We start from the raw sequence: 23,467 nt of genomic DNA on the forward strand, positions 1-23,467 counted from the left end.
TCAGTCCAGTCAATTGATTTCCATCGAAAATTAGCCAGTAGATATTTACAGAATTAGGTTATCCAAAAGAAATTAAATACTCGGATCAATGGTAGCAGTTTATGTGCAGATACTTGCATTTAAATCTGTAAAGAAAAGTCACCATTGCTATCAATTGAAACATTGCGGGTAAATAAATATTTATTAGCATACAGATGATATTTAATGCACAGTGGAATATCTGCAGGTATATATATTTCACAGCTTGTAAACCTCTGTCGCTGCTATGGTTGCTGTTTACAATGCCACCCATTCAATAAAGCAGTGAAAAGAAGAAATTTTATTCCCAAAATATATTATTGACTCAATGTTTTGGTTGATATAAATGTCACTGAGAGGAAGTATGAAAAAACAAATTTTCAGAAGGTTTGTTAATGGTGTAATGTTGTTTGTTATTGGCTGATTTGGTTTTAGTAGTGAGATGCTTAGCAAGCTACACACATACTTTTGCTGGTTGCTCGAAAATTTCAATAACTGTGTAACAATGTTTTAAGCAGTAGCTATATCAGTATAGTAGAGAGGTCGAGAAAAAGCCGTAAGTTGTAATGTGAAGACAACCCTACCTAACATGTCCAAACACCTTTCATTTTACCTATGTGTTTGTTACTTAACGGCGTCCGCTTTAATTCGATATTGTTGGTTACCTTTAACTGTGACAATGTCTTCTGTATTCGAATGTTATTCCTCACTAATTATCCCACTGACCAACACTGAACATGGACGTTGCCTTCATCTACGATATCCTCTATTTAGATCATTTTAATTGTTCGCAAACTATGTTCGTGAGGCATGAAAAGGGTATCAACCTAATATGAATATATAAAACGTCGAAAGAACCCTAGCAAATCTGGCTCGGGTAGCTGATTCAGAGCATGGATTAGATCAGAATCTTTTTCATACTTGGCATCCAGCCGGGTCTGTGTTGGATTCCTCCATTTCTGCTATTGCTGCTTTACAGACCATTCCACTAACTAGACAACAGTCAATCTGATTGTTCCAGACTCCGAGAAATCAATGTGATTCAAGGGTTAATTCTTATTTTCATTTGCGAATCTAGGCTTTTCCGTAGAGAGAAATCAAAAGAAAGTTTGATTAACTCAGCGTAGATTCTTTTTGGTGCTTCTTTCACCATCCCATAGAAGTTGTGATCTAAAAGGAATGAAGAAAGCAGCTAATAAAATCTTACTACAAACATATTAAGCTACGATAACAGATTTTCACGTCAGATACGAAAGCTGAAAAGCAACTGCAAACCATTCACTCATAATTTTTCTGTTGCTGATGTAAGTTCTGTTGCGTATTTTATATGTGTACCAATCAGTTGTTTCATAACTTCACAATGCAGAATATTGTGACTGATTGCAGCCAAGCAACGACTCCCATTATTAAAGTGTCTTCGATATTCTTTATTTACTGCCTGAGACGGTACGATAATCTGATTAATTGGCTACACAGCTCATTGTGTAGGCACTTTACATTTTACTGCTTATTTTTGAGCTAGGTCTCTCATATGTTCGCGTTGGCTGCTTTGTATCTCAAATTATTGCTGCACTGACGAGATGGAACTTGCAGTTTTTTTTTTTTTTTTTTGCATGGTGCTCCAGGTTTATACTCATTCTGACTGAAGATTTTTTTTCTCTTTATACCCGACCTCTCTATTTAATTGTCAAGCTAATATCTTAAAACTCCCAATTCTAGTAATAGATGTAGTTGGTAGAGTAGAATACCCCATCCGCAGTGCCAGTAACAGAGGGGTAATGTAGGTAATCTGTAAAAGAAAGAGGCTTTTGTCGCAGCATACTCTCAGTGATTTTAGGAAACGACAGACAATCTAGTTCTGGATAACCAGCGTGGAGTTGGGATTCAGTTCCTGGCCATTCCCAATTTGGTGGTTTATCCACTGCCTTGCCATGGTCACAGAATGTTGAAACAGTATAATTCAGGCTTTCAGGGGTTAAGACCCAAATAAATCACAGAAATTTCACTTTTATGTGTCTGGAATACAGCCTATAAACCGCCAGGTGCGAAGCGAATGACAAAGGCGTCCTGAGGAAGATACCGATGGTGTGTCATACAATATGAAAGTTACGATGCTGAGTCGTTGACTGTTTTAAAATATGCGGACCGAGTGTGCCTACACCTTTCGTTGACCTCAGCTTCTAATCCGAAGTCTCTTAGTCTAAAAAGGAGACAGACAGACGAGCGATGCAGTACTTGGAATAATAATGCGCACAGTGCATAAAAATTCAAATAAACTGTATATCCAGTGTCATTCGATAAATGGATCTCGTCTGACTGTCAGGTTATTCCTAGTAATCAGACACGCATGGCAGGTAATTTGATAAATTTCCTTCTAAGCCAGTCGATGTGGTGGAAGAGATTGAAAATAAGACCAAAACAGAAATCGTCCTGCAATTTTGGACAGAGTCGTTTGGAAATATTTTTAAAACCAGATCGCTTTCATTCTTCGATGTAACAGGAGGGGCATTTCGATCTTCTGATTTCAGTATCACCATGAAAAACTGACTTCTTGAAGCATTTACATTAACAGTTCCTTCACCCAAGTGGGGAGAACGAAGTAGTGGTTCGGTTCGGTGCAGGTTAGTTGAAGCTTTCCACACATGTTACGTCACTGAGGGAGCCTTCATTCACTCAGGAAAAGCAGTAGTGGAACTACCTGTAGCTTACTGCCCCCAACCAGTCTGCCGATAGTGTCATGCTGTTGTGCGCATGCTCAGAACCCGTTTGGTAAGGTCCAGCTTTGCCCTTCTCCGTTGCATAAGCATTCTCTTTACATACTTCCCAAAGTTTCACTTCACTGAGAAATGGTCTCAGAAATTTGTAACGGATAGCTTCGCTTTATTGCGCAACAGGATGTCCGAAGGCGAAAAAAAAATCAGTTTTGGACTTCTCATCGCCAACGAGATCATTATAAAACCGACCACAAGCCCGGATTAGAAAAGGGCGGCAGGGGCTGCGATCAGTACAATGAAACCTTTCTGGGACTCACTTACAGTGGATTTCGAAAAACGCAGACCTCCCAAATCTGGTTAGTTTAATGGGGATATTGGTCAAGTTGCTATATTTTTTAACGCTACAAGAAATCCCCTAAAAAGGAAGGTGCGAGTTCTGTACAGTTCTATTTCTGAGTGGTGCTTCCGTAATGGCTCAGCTATCAAAGAATAGACTTAAATGATGAGAAGATGTGAGGTATGTTTATGTCTGCACATGTTAATGAGTGAGCTTTACGGTGTCTTAATTACTTCTGTCCTGAAAAAGAATGTCTTTTGTGTGAAGAGCAGTTTCTTCTTTCTGAAATTGGTGAAAAACTGGGAAGAAAGGATAGCACACAATTAAAAACAGATGCCACGCATGCGCATCGCACTACGCAGCTACGGCGCATGCGCAGTAAGGTGCCCACATGTATACACACAGACACACACAACTGCGTAGGCAGCGCTCCCCCCATGAATAACTCTTCATTTTCACATCTTATTCTTAAGTAAGAACATTTAAGTTAGTATTTTAGCAGTGGAAAATTTGTATGGCTGGCAATACTTTGTAAAGTATATTTAGTAACGGATTGAGCGCCACAGGCCGTAAAGGGAAATGCGAGTGAGAATCCTGTTCCGGTAGCAGACCAGATATACCGGTTTCCGCAGTGGCCGTGTCTTGCACTTCTTATCGAGAGTACCCGAATAGTTAGTTATTTTCTCATAAGGTACGCGAAAAGCTTATTTCTTCTCTAAGAAATTTAATCAATAAATAATAGACAGAACATGCTCCCATTTTACAGAGAAAAAAATTGATGTCGCTAAAATGCGCCTAAAGCGAAATATTTATGACTGTTCTATTTACATATCCCTACGCCTCTTACACCACATGGTACAACGTTGCAAGGCACTCACAACTTGTCAGTTACACGAGTAGCAACGAAAACTCAACTAGAATTGAATGCGTTTCTGCTGTTCTTTTGAGGTATCAGATTACTTTAGTTGGAGATTTGGAACAGGTCAAAGATGTGTGCCACTCTCGTTCACATTCTTACAAGATGTAGAGGTATCTTTCAACAATAAAGTGGTAGCGAGAATATGGAACCTATATCTAAAATTCCGATTTGCGTTATTTAACTTTAAGAAAAAAATCGTAAACAAATAAAGAGCCCAGCAGAGGAACTAAGGGCAAATTAGATTACGTTTGGTTAGCTGCGTTGCCATCTGTTAATTATTGTAAAAATACATAGCTGTGGTACTGTGTGAAGGTAAAAATATTGATGAAAATGCGCTGGAGATGTTTACATTTTAAAATACTTAAAATCCTAACTTTATGTAATTCCACAAGTAATCTTTGAGCGATAGAAATACTGTTTTACTAAAAATAAACCCTGAGTACACGAATGTAATTGCCGTTGTAGCGACCAAAAATCGTTTCCGTAAGCATAGGGACAGAATTGCATCGTTGCAAGGCATATAATTGCAACATTCTAAATAATTCTATATTTAAGAAGAAAATATTTAACACAAAAATATCATGTGGCACCGAAAATCCTAACAAGGTGTATGTATATATGTAACCAATTTACACACAAGTCAGCAAATAAATGAAAATTATGCATTTAGTCCATGAACAAGTTTAGAAAAAATTAATAAGGAGTAACTAATAAGAAAGAACAACAAATAGGATATAATAAATAATAAGAAATTTGAAGATAAATTTTCCTTGCAATCACAGAAAAGAACTGCAGTATCTGGAGGACTACTGAAAATGAACTTAAAATACGTGTTTCGGGAAAGGAAAGAAATATGAGCGGAAGTGATAGTCTCGCCATTTACGGAAAGCAAAAAGGCTCACGAAAAAAGAAACACGCATCAATACGACAGTGTAGAGATCTTCCAGGATAACATGACGTGGACAGAATGTGAAGTGAATACGGAATTAAATCGGTGAATAAACAGAAAGAAGATTACCTGCACCTATAAGCGAAATAAATTCCGTATGTAAGCAAGACTTTGCAAATTGAGAAATTCTCAGAGTCTCAAGAAAAATAAGGAAGTTGGTTAGTTGCGGAGAGAAAGCCTCGTAAGTTGTAACGTTGCTAAATATGAATGCAAGGGATCGATGTACACAGCTTCCTCCAAGAAGTGTCATGGCGGGGTTACCAAGAAAAGACTCCCCCCCCCCCCCCCTCCCACTCCCTTCCGCCCTCTTCCTCCCAAGTGTGACGACGTGCGGATCAATACCGACGCCTGCCTCCCCCCGCCCCTCCCTCCCCTCTCCCGGCACCCCCTTACGGCACAAATCTGCAGATGGAGAAGAAGAAGGCCCGCCACCTCGGCAGCGCTCGCATTTCCTTGCCTCGCCTTGCGCCTCTCCTTCGCATTTCCGCAAGGGGGAGCCGGCCGGGCGCGCCGTATCGATCCAAGACACTGCCCGCTGCAGACGGCGGCCATCTTGCCTCGCCCTGCGGGGCTGCGGCGTCTCGCGACTAAGGAGAGCGCAGGGCCGCGGAGCAAGACGTCGGTCGCAGCGGGCGGACTACGGCAGCTACGGGGCGAAGCGGCCCCGGCTCTGGAGCACGGGCTGGCGGCGCGCACGTCGTGGCTTACCTTGCGGGAGTCGCGCCGCGGAGGCCGGCTCTCCGGCGACGTCAGGCCGCGCCGAATGCGGAAGAAACGGCCGCAGTGCGGTGCGCTGGCCGTGCGCTTTTCAAAAAGCGGGAGACGGCGCCTCATTCCCTGGTGGCTTGCGCTTCGGACGGCGGCCGCGGCTCGACGGAGCTTTTTACATTTTTCAGCCGCGCGGCGGCGCGCCGGGCACCCCCGCGCCGCCCCCACACCCCCGCGGCCGCCCTCCAGTCGGGCCGCCCACACCTGCCGCCGGAAAAAAGGGGTGGAAAAAGCGGGCGCCACCGGCGCACGGGACGGCGCGCGCTCCGCCGCCCGACTGGGTGCGTAAAAACGCCGCCGCCGATACCTTCAATGCGCAAGTTTTTACGCGCCTTTTTCCTTTTTCCCTCTGTTTCGCCAATTTTTCGCCCCTTTTTTTTCAATTTTATCTCCTCGCCATGTCCTGCCATTACGGCAGCGTGGAGCGCTCCACGCGGGGTGGGGATCGGGGAGAAAAAGGGGAGATTTTTCGAGCGCGTGGGGGGGAATTCTGGCTGTTGGCCGCGGGAGGGAGGGGGAATTTTTAGAGGCAGCCCGGAGAGCTGCCAGTGACGCAATTTCCCCTCCTCTGTCCCTCGAACTGCGCCGGCTACGCCCACCCGCCGGCCAGCCGGCCAATGGCGGCGAGCGTTGCATAGCGTTTCGGCAGCCGCCGCTACCCCTTCGCTCGCCACCTACGCGACGCCAAGACGCGAGCGCGTATTATAAAACAAAAGGAGGAAAAGAAGAAGAAGGAGGAGATGACAGTTCTCCCGCAAGAAAATTTTATCGGTGCGAGGGCGTGCGATGGAGGTATAACCAGGAGAAATGGGGGGAGTGAATATTTCTTAGACCAGCAAAATCCGCCCGGCGCTGTTGCCACGTCCTCCTCCACCACCACCGCCGCCGCCGCCGCCGCCTTCTTCCCATTGTGCATTCGCGCTCGCCAGACTTCCTTCCTCCTGCTTCGCAGTAATGTAGTGCTAAAACTTGATTTACAGCGCGGCGCGAAATGCGGTCCGGTGGGAGGGAAGGCCGGTAAGAAACGCCGGGCTCAAGGCGGCGCATCTTGCTAATGACAGCCAAGTGTTCCGCCGGCAAAACAGCCGTCGCTGGCCGCGGATAATTAAACGGAAATGGATTAATCAGAGGCGCGCCACGGGCCACGCTTCTTACCACACCTAGCAGCCTCCCACCGTAGCGCCGCGCAAGTGCTCAAAGCGACACGACGCCGCAGTCCCTGTCTGGGGGACATCGCACAGAACGGCTGGCCCACTGACCCAGTTTTTACGCCGCGTCAGCTGATTGCCAGCATGTGATGCAAGATCGTACACATGATATGTCCTGGTGAGACGTCGGTGGGGGTTAGGAACGTGGGAGGGGGGGGGGGGGGCGGGGGTTGAGGAAGTATAAGAAATGTATTCGCAGTTGCGAATATGATCAGTATCTAGCTGCACAATATACCACGACTCGAACCCTGGTCCCCAGCTTTACGTGGGAATCCGAGCAGACCTCCAGGAGCGGCTCAAACTTCCATGTATCACCGTGTGTCTATGTCACGTACTCGCACAATTACTGCGATTCACGCCCACTGACAGACTTTCGACTACTGCCGCGGCTTTGTCTTGGTATGAGCTACCTTTGTGCAGTGCCTGCGTTTTTAGCAGGGTACATCGTAAAAACACAGTAGTAATGACAAAATACTTTTCAGATTTCTTGATAAATGTCTCTGGGTTCGTTTGCTACTAGTATATACGTTCTACCTTTTTCCAATATGAGTCTGAATGTCAGCCTTGGTGTGGGTAGGACGAGAGTCGGTACGCGCAGATTATTTTTTTCCAGAGAGGAGGGACAGCTCTGTCAGTTCACAGCGTTACACGTGCAATTCAAATACACATCGCAACTACGTACTGAAATTACGCATGCCTGCTAGGCAACAATCACACATTTATTCAGTTCCTTATTTACCCTGTTTCATATTGTAGCTTCAAAACTCCCATTATATCCTACCAAAAGTCATACGTTTTACAAATGTAGATATGATTCAAATGGCTCTGAGTACTATGGGACTTAACTTCTGAGGTCATCAGTCCCCTAGAACTTCTAACTACTTAAACCTAACTAACCTAAGGACATCACACACATCCATGCCCGAGGCATGATTCGAACCTGCGACCACAGCGGTCGCGCGATTCGACAGTGGAGCGCCTAGAACCACTCGGCTACTTCGGCCGGCAGAAATGTAGACATAATGTGACTGATCAACTCGATTAGACTTCACCTACACCACTATAACACGTTGTAAACCGTTGTGGTTTACTCCTTGTATACATCAAAACTTAACTCACACAAAGCATTAAATCTTAATATAAAATATCGGGTATTCTTTGAGTACATTGGGTATCTCAAAAAAAGACAATGGAGACCGCCTAACAGTAATGATGATCTAGTTGTATTTTTAGGATTTCAGTCGGCATTTTTAAAAGAAATATGTGACGCTTTCTCTTATTGTACTGCCAACGGCAGACTGTCGCAAAAATATGATAAAGAGAGAAGAAAACCCTGAAATATGTTTATGACTCGTTCTTTTGACGCTGGTACATAGTGCTTCGCAGTTCACACCGTATCAGCGTGTCTGCAGTTTACTGACATTACTCCAGTTCAGTCTTGGACATCTTAAGCCTCCATCGGACTGTTTCCTTCAATTTCACGATAAGCTGTGTGATTAGTGTCTTCGGTATTAAATTAATTAACCATACTGGTAGTAACATAAGTTCGATGATACGTACCTTGTTATACAGTTCTTGCGAGCTTGTAAGCTTTCTGCGTGAAAGTGTAGGCTTCCCTACGACCGGATGGATATGATGGACCATTGCGTCGACCACGACCATGCCCTCCAGATCACTGCAATAGCGAAAGCTACATTTGGATGCCTGACATTCTATAGGTAAGTACATAAAATATCATAATAGCCTTATTTACTACACAAGTTCGCTGACTGCCAATTTAAATGTACTGTATGATCCCCTTCTTCGAGTGGAAGAATGGGTAGATTCTACAGCACACTAACTCTATCTTAGTTTAAGGTCACTCTATTCTTCGCTTATGGCACGGGTGAACGGACAGGGTAGACACTCAGGAATTTAGTTTCGACTCCTAGGAGCAGAATAAAAACATCAACACAAAACAACAATACCTAAGTTTCCGGTTTATTTATAAGTCAGTTAATAAGTACTGTTCGACTGATGGTAACGGATAAATTGAAGTTAAACAGATGCTGCCTGTAATAGACGTAATACTATTTCATTGTATTTTTCCCCGCATTTTCAGGTCTTACAATCTATAGTCACAATGATGTGGGCAGTAAATTAGTAAAAAAAATCTTTGCATATCTGAAATCTGCGTCCAAAATGTACGTTTAGATGCTTCGTACTGTGTGCATTTCACAAGGAGGATACACATGAGCTGCAAAGGGCTGACACGACATAGTTGATGTAATGGCCAGCGGAACTGGAAATCTTTCGTATGTTCCTAGTAGCAACTTCGTAATATAGGTATTTGCCAATTTGCGTTAACGCATTACCCAATACGCCGAAATAATACAAGTGATTTTATTATAGAATGGCAGCTGATGGAAACTGTGCATGCACAATAAAACATAACGCTTAGTTATAGTAAATTATGCAGTGATTACACACGGTGCAACGCAACAGCTGGCGAGTTAGTTTCAAGTCGCCAGAAACTAGATGATTAGTAAATGTTTCCACTGAAATGATTTGCGCTTGACATACCAATTCGAGTTCTGACGTATTTTAATACATTTTTTATGCTGTTTTATATGTCTAAACGTACACCCTACTACCGACTATCACAAATAAGAAAATCTGCTCTTTAAAATAAACTGCCTGTATAACTTCTCGAAAGTACGGTTATCTGGCCTCTTTTGGTCTCCGATTTTTCATTATTATCCTCTCACGTTCAGGAGCCAGTCAGAAAACAACGGACATAAAATGTAAGAATCAGAATGGTGAAAATAGTCTCAGTTACCCTTATACATTTAACTAATAATGAAATAACATTTAAGATCTGTTAGATGACGATCAGGTCCGTTTTTCGGAAAGGTGAGGTCACCATAGCGCCAGTTATGATGTTCAAATCGATAATGAAAGGAATAGTTAGGAAAAACGGCACATATTCATAGGATTTGTCGACTTGGAAAAGAGTTGACTATGTAAAACGATGCATGATATTCGAAATTCTGAGAAAAATAGTCAGAGGGTTTAAGGAAGGACAGACAATTTACGTGCAAGAACGAAGTGGTCACATTACGAAGGATGTAAGACAAGGCTGTAGTGTTTTGTTCAATCTACACAGCGAAGAAGCAACGGCAGAAATAAAAGGATGCTGAGAGGTATCAGTGATAAGAATCGATGTCCACATTGGTATCCTCAGTGAAAGTGAAGAACAGGAAGGGCCTGTTGGGAGCAATGAACAATGTAGTCAATACATAATATGTGCTGGGAGTACACCGAAAACAGACGAAAGTAATGAGGAATAGCAGAAATGGGGACCGCGAAATAGACTCAGCTAACGGGATTGTGTTATCCTGGCCAAAACAACGCTTGATGCACGAATCAAGGACGACGTGAAAAGAAAATCAGCAAGAGAAGTCTGCTAGTATCAAACACCGGCCATTATATCAGGAAGAAACTTCTAAGAATGTAATGTTGAAGCCGGCCGCGGTGGCCGTGTGGTTCTAGGCGCAGCAGTTCGGAACCGCAGGACTGCCACGGTCGCAGGTTCTAATCCTGCCTCGAGCATGGATGTGTGTGATGTCTTTAGGTTAGTTAGGTTTAAGTAGTTCTAAGTTCTAGCGGAGTGATGACCTCAGATGTTAAGTGCCATAGTGCTCAGAGCCTTACTCGTTTTATTGACGCAAATATATGGACTAGGGCTTATCAGTGAACTCTTGTTACGTCGTAAATACTTATTATTAATTCCTGATTGTATGTATTGGAGGCAGTCGTAGGTACCTTTGCGAAAAGAAACAGCAGCTAAGTAAGAGGTTTCTACTTTAGTTCCAGGTACTATAGGATTCACACTTTGAGTTGCAGAAGTCGACTGTTTATTACAAGATACCCATAAAACAGTAGAATAGTACTTATAATGAAATTTGAAAACGAGGTATCGCCATCTGACCGTGAAACCAGCACTGTCACACCGACAAGAACAACCGTGTACTGTCCTTGCTGCAACATAATCACAACAATCGATTCGCAAAGTAAGTACGTCGGGGGGGGGGGGGGGGGGGGGGAGGAACAGAAAGTTGCTGTCCCTCCCGCAATTAATATTCGGAGCGACTGCTGCTCCCACCTGTTAAGGAGACGCGTAATTAAACCAAACAGAAGGAAGCGGGGGGGACAAATGCGATTTGCGCGCGCTCTGTTTCATTCTTATCCCCTCCGCAGCAGCTGGCGCGCGCGGCGCGCGGCCTGGGCCTTCCCTCGCCTTTCTAAACAGGCGTGAAGTAAAATATGTGTGGAAGTTCTGAAGTTGGCGATAGACAGGACGCCGCCCGCTTCAGCCCCGTCCCCGGCACCTCCCACCAGCCGCGAAAAGCGCCCCCCCCCCCCCTCCCTCCCTCCCTCCCGACATCCATTTCAGTAAAGATTATCCCTTTCCCTGCGCAAGATAAATTACACGAGGAAAACTCTAAACACAAGTTGGAAGTTTTTTCTTTCCCCCGTCCGCGGCACTCCCGCCGGAGAGCCGGTCTTCCCCCTGGCAGCTGCCGGTAATTGCGAGTTCCCTCGAAAATTTGGTCGGCGCCGCCGCCGCCGTGGCGCAAAGTTGGTCGAGGCGGCTCCGTCTCCCAGCGGACCGCGCGCGCTCTGCGCATGCGCGCCCGCCTGCGCACTGCGGCACGGCTTTTTGCGCGCCACGAGTTTTCCACGCGGTGGCGACGATTTCGGTGGCAGACCGTGGGTCGCTCGAGGAGGGGGTGGGTCGCTTACCCGAGTAAAGTTTCCCTTCAGCAGCATTAGTTCGCAGCCTTTGCGGCCAACAAACTTCTTTGAGACAAAAACTGACGATGCGCCATAAATGATGCGCCTTCTCCTGCGATAACACAGCCTGCCCGCGCTTCTACTCGCGATGTCGCTAGAGCATTGTTGCGCTCGTGTCACGCGCTGTTCGTCCTATAGCTTGGGAATGAAACATCTGATTTCTGGGCGCTAATTGAGGGACGCTGTCCCCGGCTTGGGATCAATATCTGCACCCTAGCGGGCTGGCGCAGTGGAACGAGACGCCAGAATAACATTCAAGAGGAATGTTCAGCGAGAGGCTTTTACTGAACATTTTCCGTGATTTATTTGAGTCACTCCAAGAAAATGCTGGGCGTAATCTTTCAATACATAGTACACGCAGATTCGAAAAGGGGCAGGAGTGTCACGCGGGCTACAACCTCAGTCCTCCCGCCCGCCAAAGAACATTTTACCAAATGCGTTCATATTTTTATACGTACTAATTTCCATATTTCGCTGCTAACTTCCAGACGGGAAAGTAGTCTCGGAAAATTACACCCGGCGTTTAACACAAAATACTTTTCGGCTGTTTGTCTCAAGGCTAGCTCACGATGATGGGCTTGCGGCCTTTCCGGCTGCAGGAAACATCCCTTATGGGAAAAGGCTATCAGTGAAAGGCTGCCCAACAACAAATCAGACACGATTCGTGAGTGTATTATACGAAGTTTAGTTAGGAACTACGAAAAGGAAAGACTTTCCGCTAGTAATATAGAAACAGGAAGACTGACTTTCGGAACGTAGGAAGAAGCGGCCGAAAGAAACAGTATCCCCTGTCTACACGCTCGCACATCTCTAGTCTGCTGGAATTGGGTTCGCAATCGTAGAGCTAAGCGAAACAGTGGTGAATGCACTTTTGTGCCGTATAATTATGATGTAGTCAATCAGTTACATGATACATGTACTTCTCAATTTTTCGTACAAATTCTTTCTCTGAAATGCAGTTTCATTGAAGTTATGCTAAAGCGATGTACTAAGGACTCATATAAACAAATTATTAATATGATTTTATTAAAGTATTTTCACATATTTTATTACTATTATTTTTAAAATACTAGACACCTGTTGCATCTCAGAAGTGCGGTTGATAGCAAATTACAGGTGGACACTGAGGTGCATAAAGACGCTAGCGTAGTCCTGAAGTGTGCTCGACTAAACTATTTGTTTAGTGCCGAGATTAACCACGAAAGTCATTGTGAATATATCGATGGGACAGTCTCGCGTCTCTTAGCTACAGCCCGGCGTTATTGCCTAGACGCGGATAGCTTTCAACGCTATAGTAAGACGACAACAGATTGTATAGATGCACAATCCCCAAATGAGCCACCGTAAACTCTGAAACTGCACCCAAAAGCTTTCAGTCATTCACCGAAAGTAGTATTTTTTAGAGACACATAGCACAACAGCACTTCATGTTCGTTGAGTTGCCATAGTATTAGCTAACTTTATGGTCCTAAGCATCACTTCCACCCTGCCCACAAAAACACCAGTGGTAAGAGCTCTTGTAACCAGCCATTTTCTCGCATTTTTGTGGAGCACAACTAAGCAAGCCGGCCGTGTTGGTCTCGCGGTTCTAGGCGCGCAGTCCGGAACCGTGCGACTGCTACGGTCGCAGGTTCGAATCCTGCCTCGGGCATTGATGTGTGTGATGTCTTTAGGTTAGTTGGGTTTAAGTAGTTCTAAGTCTAGAGGACTGATGACCTCAGAAGTTAAGTCCAATAGCGCTTAGAGCCATTTCAACTACCCATAGTTACGACGAGATACACGCAGGGGAGAAAGAGAGAGAGGTGGAAACGTTGACCACACACCAGCTTAGACAGAAGCGTCCGTAAAAAATGGGTATAAGAACAATGCAGTGCAGTTAATAGGCCAACGTCCTAGATCTCAGGTATGGCAAAATTGTAAGTCGTCTCGCTGGTATTCAACATGTACCCCAGCTTAAAGTATCTGACGAGGTATCTTTCCAGTCAGTTTCAGATCCCGTTAATCAGTCAAGTACTTCTAAAAGCATCGGTTATAAACGTTTCTCTCATACGTATATAGCAGGTGAATCCTCATTGTAGGCTACTGTACCGCTATCAACGTTCGACGGAAAAGTATTAGCATTTCAAAACACTGCAACTCCTATCTGCGTTTCTCACTCTTTTGTTGCTCAGATGACGAGAGTTCTTCACTCTCGTTCACATCAGCCGATCCGTTTATCGTAGTCAGATGTGCGATGACGTCCGCATTTACTACACACGCAGTTACAGGCGACAATGTTAGACGCTATTGCGTGGGACTCCAAGAATGACGCATCAACAAAAAAAATGCTTATCACGTGACGTATGTGCGCAGTAGCTTTAACCCGATTCGCATCTAATTCTAAGAATTATCTTGTATGACGTTATCCAAACAATCAGCGTACAGTTTCTATAAGAACATTACTGAAGCATATCTTTAGTGTTAATAATATTCAAATCAGCAATTCGTTAGTGAATTATATTTACTGTACAGTAAAAGATCACTTATTAAAAAAATAAAATTACTGGAGCGTCAACCGGAGCAAAGTATTTCTTGGATCCGAAAAACACAATGCCACAGTAAGCGTGATAAGTCTGTCGTTCATAGCCAGCATAGAAACCAGAGATAACTGCTCAGGCATGGAAATTTAGAATATTTTGAAATTCCTGTAACATTTTGTACATAATTAGAGAAAGTAACGCAATTTGTTGTGTCTAATATTAGAGCAGTCAGTCGGGGGACGCTCTTCTCTAGTGCTCTCAGGCTATACGGGCTTGACGTGTTTACCGAAGTCCTCCCAAATGAAATAGCCTGGTATGCAGACACCTGTTTCTGTCTAAATCTTTCCTATATATTACTTTCTTCTTACAACGTAGTACCATTTGGCATCCCTTTCCAAAACTTACGTTGTGCATCATATGTGTTTCTAACTAACAGCAACTATGCAAACAAAGGGAGGATAAAATCTGAGAAAAGCTGCACAAAAAGACCATAGACCATGTTGGTGGCTTTGTTTCTACTTTTTAGGAGCAAACGAACTGCCATAGTTACCGAGATGGTAAGTCTCTCCGTAGTGTTAATAAATAAGCAAATCTCTTTCTTCGATTGATTCAGAGTCAACGTGAATATCCCCCTCATCTCGGTGACATTTTTCTCTTTTTAATGGCACTATGTAGCCCGTCTCTTTAAAATGGCACTTTCCCATCCAGTCTAGATGACGCAGCGTTAAGGCACTAGACTCAGGTGCCTGTCCAGACATTTACGTTTTCCTTGGCTTGAAATGATAATTAAATCGACACCCTAGCTGCAAACAGGCGTTGATATACATCAGTGGGGACATGTTGAAAATGTGTGCCCCGACCGGGACTCGAACTCAGGACCTCCTACTTACATGGCAGACGCTCTACCCATATTTTTTATCTCATTTTGTTCGCTTTTATTGTTCTTTGAATCTGCTCGGGGCAGACGTCGTAAGACATCCGTTTAAGCTCGTTGTTGATCGATTAACTCAGTTTTTTTATTATAAAGGGCAGATAACCCTCTGACCGAACACACTGAGCTACCGCGCGGCATCCATGTGAGCCACCGAGGGCATAGAGGAAGGTGCGCCTGCAGGGTCTTATCCTTTGCACGCTCCCCGTGAGACCCACATTTCCAACATGTCCACACCACTACATTCGTAGTGCGCCTGATTCATGTTTGCCCATCACATCCCTGGTTTCCCTAAATCTTTTGTTTTGCTTTGAAAAGTACCTGGCTGCGAACTTGAGCTTGTGCTCCGTCTCTAATGAGGTCTGTTTTCGGCTACTCGCCAGGTCAGAGCAAACGGAAGTGTATCTCATAACGAGTCGCATCTCTGTGTGCCACACGCTGCTGCGCAGCTGCAGTTCCAGGAACGTCTTCCCCGCTCTTTGTGGACCACTGGACAGAGCGGACCGGTTCCGGAGCACCGGTCGCAGCAGCCCTGCTACACATCTCGGGCCGTGAGAAAATGGACCTGCGCGGCCGGTCCAGGCGCGAACCTGTCGTCCGGCCATCTCTCCGCTCCCGCCAAGCAGAGCACAAAAAAGTGTTTGCCATGCAAGTGCCGGCGGCCAGAGATGGCCCCGGGACGCAATTTATGTGCGCCCGTATCTGGAATTACGTTGCCGGCGGTCGCGCCACGCCACGCCGTATCCTTGGCTGTAATGCAATTATCGGACGGCGTGGCGCGCCCCACGCAGCCGCAACCGCGCTTCATAAACACAAGACAGTCGCTCAGCGCTGCGCATGCGCGGGGATCATCAGGCAGCGCCGACTTGGCGCGTTCCGCCCGTCTTCCACAGCAGCGCCTACGGCTCCCCTGGGAAGCACGAGAGTGCTTCATCATAGGTTGGCTTTTGGGCTGCTGTGATTATTTGTCGTTCCGATCACAGAACAAATAATCGATCTCTTCATCTTTCACTTCCGGAGCGCTGTTACTAATCTTTCATTTTTCTGCTCGTAAGTGCTCAGTCTCTCGTTACTATACAGGGTGTCCGGTGTCCCAAGAAGAATGGTCAATATTCAGAGATATAAGAGAAACGGTAACTCCAGGTAAAAAAAGTCCAGTAAAAATGGGTTCTGCATACCTTAACAGCTGTGAGCACTCGTTTCTTTTCGCTTCTGTGAAACACTTCTTTTCTACCGAACAAGTGCTCATAGCTGAAGCATTTTAGAGCCCGTATTTACCAACGGTTCTAGGCGCTTCATTCCGGAACCACGCGGCTGCTACGGTCGCAGGTTCGAATCCTGCCTCGGGCAAGGATGTGTGTGCTGTCTTTAGATTAGGTTAGGTTTAAGTAGTTCTAAGTGTAGGGGACTGATGACCTCAGATGTTAAGTCCCATTTCAACCATTTTTGAACCAGCCTGCCAGACTGGCCGTGCGATTCTAGGCGCTACAGTCTGGAACCGCGCGACCGCTACGGTCGCAGGTTCGAATCCTGCCTCGGGCATGGATGTATGTGCTGCCTTTACGCTAGTTAGGTTTAAGTAGTTCTAAGTCTAGGGGACTGATGATCTCAGACGTTAAGTCCCATAGTGCTCAGACCATTTGAACCACTTTTGAACCAGTAATAGAATGACGTATAGTTTCACGTGTACTCCGATTCACGATGCTCTTCGGTATTTTCTATACTAACATTCATTGGAAGAGTGGAGTGCACTTTACCGCAACAAAAAGTAAGTACTCTGGCAGACTGCACCTTTGAAAGAGTAAGCTTTAGTGTCTCATCAACAACGAGATGTTTAGAGACAATCCCGTTATAGAGAAGGGTAGGGAAGAAAATCGGCACTGCCCGATCAAAGGAATTATCCACAAATTCTCCTCACGCGTTGCAGCTCTCGCGGCAGTTGATTTCCTTTACTGAAAGCTAGTTCTCCGCCCAGAGGAATCTTGGTTACCTCACACTTGTGATTGTTTCGCTTCTAGCCCTTCTCTAAGCAAAATTTCCAAATGTTCCACATGTAATGATGTAACTTCATGACGAAACTCATTGCTCTGTTCACTATCGTTAGTATTAGAAGCATATGCATTCACTAAATTAAATGAAACACCAGGCTTCCAAAAATACATCAGCTACTTTGATTGGGGCAAAGGGCATCCCAGGATGAATGGTCAGTATTGACAAATACGAGAGGAACGATCATTCGAAGCAAAAAAGTGTAGTAAAGATGATCCCAAAATGCGTATCTTAATAGCTATGAGCACTTTCCCTCGACACTGTGAAACAAATATATTCCACTGAAAGCTCTTTGCCTCCCATGTTTTGGTACAGGGTAATATGGACTCAAACAAGGAAAAAAATGGTTTAAATGACTCTAAGCACTATGAGACCCAACGTCTGAGGTGATCAGTTCCCTAAACTTAGAACTACTTAAACCTAACTACCCTAAAGACAGCACACACATCCATGCTGGAGGCAGGATTCGAACCTCCGATCGCAGCAGCAGCGCGGCTCCTGACTGAAGCGCCTAGAACCGCTCGGCCACAGCGGCCGTTAAGAATCTAACCGCTAGACGTCCACGAGACGCTGATGGTTATAAAAGAGAAGTTAAAGATATGCTTATCATTTTCCGACATACACACAGTAGAATTATGGCTGATACAACGATACTAGAGAGCATACAACGAAAAATACAAAACAGTTTTTGAGTATTTACGGAACCTCCTGTAACACATGTATTCGCTTTATATTTTACTGTATAGTGCTTATTGCATTCTTACCAGAGCTACACAAATCGTCAACTCTTTTGATCACGTCAGGCGCAATTTGGAATGTTGAAAACGTTCCACGTTCAGTAAGACTGGCTGGCAACTTAATTGGCTACAACAGGCCCAGAATACACGTCCACAAGAGCGACGACTCCTGTCTGGTAGATTATGCGGTTGCCACGAGCTGACCAGCGGAGCTGCGTCAGCTTCGTATTTGCTAACAGTTACCAAAACATCACTATGTAAACGCTGCTTCCAGTAGTTCTCCTCTATGAGCTATGTGTATCACCTACGCGATACTTTAAATTCACATACGTGAAGATAATCGGCAGTTCAGTAACACATGAACGGAAGCAATGGATTCTTCGTATGGCACTCTCAGGCAATACCTCTGAAAGTTATCCCGAGAACTGCGCTTCGACATTACATAATATATCACCTCCTTTTCTTTACTTTAAATGCTTCTTTTTTGAGTTCTGCACCGTTTTCGTCCTTCAATGTCATAGTTTCACAAACGTGTTACTGCAACATTGCTGCGTCTTAGGAATCGTATTATATCGGTTTCGTGAGTAATAACTCCAATATTCTTCTACGGATAACATTAACATCACAAAAATTCTGTTAACCTTTGAAGATGCATCGAAAGTCATTCAATAATTATTGTCCTCTCGGTGGAGAAGATATAGGCTAAAATAGTCACTCCTTCTCTTAAAGCCTGAAGCGGAATAGTAATATAAAATAGCTACACCAAAGGAAAGTGAAATATCGGCACCTCCAGACTGGTGAAAACAAGTGGCGAGTCGTAAATATAATTTGGACATTTGCGGACAATGTTCTTTTTAGCTGAAGGATCCGATAACGCCTCTTTGTTAGTGGAACTATTCAGTCTGCTAATACATGTGTCCTATTTTTCAATGTGCTGTATTGTTTCTATAAGAATGAGGGTTGGAGAAGACTAGAGGATATTAAAATGACAGCTTCAGGATGCTGAACGTCATTCAGTCGTTTGCCGCTACAAAATGACAAACTGAGAATTCCTTTGCTGATGTCTGCCGCGTACAGAGGCGTCTCGGAAAAGTACGTAGCAGAATGCTGATTAAACCCATCGAAGACTACACTCACTGACTGGCTGTCGTATCGGGCTGGCGAACGAGCCAGGTGGTGAAGTGGTTAGCCCGCTTGATTCGAAGTCGGGCAGACGACGGTTCAAACCCCGGCGTCGACATGCAGATTTACGTTTTCCGTGATTTCCCTAAATCAATCCAGACAGATGCTGAGAGTTTCCTTTGAAAGGGCACCGCCGATTACCTTCCCTATCTCTGTAATCATCCCAGCTTGTTTTCCGCCTCTAACGACTTCGATGTCGACGGATCGTTAAACACTATCTTCCTAACTTCCTCCCTTCCACCTCCGGGCATTCGCGACCGGCGAATCTAGTATGAAACTGCTGTACTGGGCCGTAAGAAAGCCCCAAAAGTTATTCTAGGAAAGTAAAACACCGTGGGCTGTTATGTAACGGCAAATGAAAATGTGTTCTACCGTGGTGGAGCGATGAACCAGAAAGAATAAAACTCTTTAAAGCACTTTCATTAAGGCCGTACACACTTCCTGAAGACGAAAGGGAATTCACCGAAGAATCAGATAGGAGAATGCGAGACGTAATATAAAATTAGACTACTTGTGGGAGCAAACAAAACCATAAAAAACAGATGGGATGAAAGGAGTAAGCGCGAGACGACAGAGAGAGAGATAGCGTGGTAAGTAGACGCGCAGACCAGCAGCGGAGGACGGAGAGTAAGCGGGCGACAAAGACAGAGAGCGACGCCTCGGGAAGCGGGTAGTGGTGGAGCGGGGAGAGGGGAAACGGAGGGAGCGCGCCGCAGGAGGAGAAGCCGAAGATGGGGAGAGGAGGACTGAAATAAGATGTATACCGCGAAGCGTGGCCGGCGCGGGGGGGGGGGGGGGGGGGGGAGTGAGGTAGTTGGATGGCGCGGGGGGGGGGGGGGCGCTGCGGGGGCGGCAAGTGACTCACGCGGAGGGAAGCGCCTCGGCCGGAGGGCGGCACAGCGCGGCGGCGGGTCCGAGTTCGAGACCCAAGAGCTGCGCAGGTGCCGGCGGCGGGGGCGGCCAACTTGGTACTTAACTGAGCGGCGCCCTGCAGCAGCCCGCCGCCCCCGCCTGCACACCCGCTGCTGAATAATTCAGCGGCGGCGGCGGCGGTGGCCGGTAATGCTGCCCGGTTCAAATCCCTCCCCGCCCTGCTGGGAATTCCGATTCGCCTCTCTGGGCCCCCCGGGTCGGCGCTGATAAACGGCACCGTTACCGAGCCAGACCGCCGCCCCCTCCTCCCGGCCCGCAGGTCGCCCCATCCCACGAAACAAAACACTTTCGGTTTTCTCTTAGGATGCACGGAGGATGGTCTAAATAATGGAAACATGGCGTTAGTGGCGAAAGAAACTTTCTTTTCATCTCATACTTCGGAACGAGCTTTTATTGCGATAAGTTTTTGCTGCCGTGATGTCTTACAAATTTGTTGTTAGAATATTCCCCAGTCCGCAGACTGATTTGATGCAACTTTACACGCTGGTTACCCTCTGCATCTCTAAATAACTATTGCAAACTTCATCAATTTGAACCTGTCTGCCGTATTCATGCCTTGACTCCCTCTGCAGTTTTTACTCCATACATTTCCTTGCAGTACCAAATTGATGATTACTTTATACCTAAGAATGTGTCGCAGCAACTGAGCTCTTCTTTTAGTCAAGTTGGGCCGCACATTTCCTTACTCCCCGCTTCCATTCACTACCTCCTCATCCGTTATTGTACCTACCCATCTAATTTGCAGCATTTTCCCGTAATACCACATTTCTAAAACTTATAGTCTCCTGTTGTTTCAATTGCTTATCGTCCACGTTTCACTTCCGTACAAGGCTACAGCCCGGACAAGTGCCTTCAAAATTGATTCCCTAAACCTTCAAATTTCTCTTTTTCAGTAACGCAGTTCTTGTTGTTGCCAGTCTGCATTTTATATCCTCTCCAGTCATGTAAGTTACGGTACCGTCCAAACAGCAAAACTCATCTAGTTCAAATGGTTCTGAGCACTATGGAACTTAACTTCTGAGGTCATCCATCAGTCCCCTACAACGTAGAACTACTTAAACCTAACTAATCTAAGGACATCACACACATCCATGCTCGAGGCAGGATTCGAACCTGCGACCGTAGCGGTCGCGCGGTTCCAGACTGTAGCGCCTAGAACCTCTCGGCCACACCGGCCAGCAACAAAACTCATCTAGTACTTTGAATGTCTCACTCACTAGTCCAACTCTATCAGCATCACCTTATTTAACTCGACTACATTCCATTACTGTTGTTATACCGTTGTTGCCGTTAATCTTACAACATCTTTTCAAGACACTAACCATTCCATTCAGTTCCTCTTGCATGTCCTTTGGCGTCTCTGACAGAATTACATTGTCATCGAGGTTATGTACCAGCGAGACTATTGGCATCTTTGCTAAGCGACTGAAGTCAATTTCTATTGTCGGCCTTTGAAGACCAGTTCGTAATTTGCACAAGTGGTGATAAACCTAGTATGGGAAGTTCTTACTGAATTGTGTATTCATTACTTCTTCATAAGTTGTCCATTGTACCCACCAAATATTTGCCATCAAAGTTTCTTGAAGCTATGCAGATACTTCCAGAAAATGTATATTAGCTTCACTGTGCAAAATCTGATGTTGATCAGTTAAAATCGTGACGCACAATAAGTCTCCTACGAAATGGCGAATATAACACAGAGCGCAGGCTACCGGGGCGTCTTTGCGTGAATTATTTGTTACGAAGACTGTCGTGTTCTTTAGTATTTCCACTGTACAGTGTGGGAGAATATATGTGATCGCTGAGGTAACACTGAAGGGCGTCTAGCGTTTAACGTCCCGTCGCGACGAAGTAGTTAGAGATGGGTGAAACGATGTTGTGGTACCACAGTGAATCTTTCACCCTGCAGTGCAGTTCGTGCTGTTTCTGAAACCTGCTGGCGGGTTTAAACTGTGGGCCGGAATGAGGCTAAAAGCGGAATTTTGCAAGTTTCAGTGACCTGTTACTATATAGCTCATACTGCTCTACTTAAAAGACAATGTATTTATAAGAAGTAAATAATCATAGGACCTTAGCTTAGGAAAGCATTGTTTTCTGGCAAATATAAGAGTTTCGCGATAAGAATTTGTTAGCAGAGATTTCTTAATATACTGAATAGCGTCACTGGGAGTCTGATCACATCCGTCGGCCAAACCAATACCCCTCTCTCAAGATGCGGCACGAAGGTAAATTCACTAGCTTTATATTCGGTAGGACTACCGTTCTACAAATTACCGACCTCTCAAAGTGATCTGCGTTTTAGTGGTTTACCCATAAATCGCCTCAGCCCAACGCTGAGCTCCTTGCCTGAATATGGTGACGGCCGATTTCCTTTTCCGCCCTCGTACAACTAGTCTGCTCTGAGAAGTAGCGTCCAGAGCATCCTTATTTCATAGTAGCCGCGAAGGTATAAGGCACTGCCTTTTGAGCTATTCGTGACATATACGACTCCCTGTCACAATGAGTACAACTTGCTATACTGTGAGACGCGCCAGTGAGTAGTACGAGTGGTGCCATTACTATTGCATGGAATTACTCAGCGAATTTAAGAGACTAATAATCAATTTCTTTTAGTGTTCGCATAGTTACTCCGCATCGATTGACAGCTCTGTTATATAAATTGATTTACTACGTTCATACGAATAAATGGTGCTAAAGAAGTCTTTGTTTCCGTCTACACTTAAACTAGTAACTTCCTTAAAGCGTGGTTCAAAAACATGGTTTTGGTGACACCAACATCTGTGCCTCCCCTCTTACTGGGCCATGTTGATTAGAAAAGAACTTTAGTCCCGTGGTGGAACAAGGAGCTGAAAACGTCAAGGAAGCTACTACACATCTACATCCGTCATTGCTTCCACTGAATGCGATAAAATATTAAATATACATTAAAACTGACGTAATAAAACCAAGGAAACTTGTAGGATACCAATGAATAACAGAAAATTCCCTATCCTAATCACAGAGCACACGACTGACAAAAAGTTTCTATCATTCTGTCATCAATTTAGATAAATCTGCAGCCAAGGCTAGCCGCCGTACCTTAGTTTCTGGCCTTGTGGAGCCAGCATTATCTGCACAGCTTCTCCCCAGCACTGGACGCGCCTTAGAGCTGCAGCGTCCGCTACTCTTCTGCTACATCACCCACACGTATCGCCTCGTCACCTGCAGGGCAGAAAAAGTGTGTGAAAGTCATGGAGCATACGATTCATTTCTCTTTGCATTAATACATATTTCCTTGACCGCAGCTAAGTAGTGCCGAGAATTATTTAAATAACGGTAGCAAATACGAAGGATAAATGAAAAAGTTTTATTGAATGTTTAGTCAATT

The 23,467-nt window shown here is 45.1% G+C and overlaps 1 protein-coding gene across 1 annotated transcript in view; it reads right to left on the bottom strand.

Moving 5' to 3' along the window:
• LOC126350317 (uncharacterized) overlaps window positions 1-6,621 on the bottom strand; it is a 235,314-nt gene extending 228,693 nt beyond the window's left edge. The window contains exons 1-2 of the mRNA XM_050002508.1: window positions 6,557-6,621; window positions 5,646-5,982 (exon numbers count right to left, since the gene is read on the bottom strand). Coding sequence (XP_049858465.1) covers window positions 5,646-5,982; window positions 6,557-6,621 — 402 coding nt within the window. The remainder of the gene's footprint in view (window positions 1-5,645; window positions 5,983-6,556) is intronic.
• Window positions 6,622-23,467: the final 16,846 nt, after the last annotated feature.

This window comes from Schistocerca gregaria, chromosome 1 (assembly GCF_023897955.1).
Source record: "Schistocerca gregaria isolate iqSchGreg1 chromosome 1, iqSchGreg1.2, whole genome shotgun sequence".
Taxonomy (NCBI): Eukaryota; Metazoa; Arthropoda; class Insecta; order Orthoptera; family Acrididae; genus Schistocerca; species Schistocerca gregaria.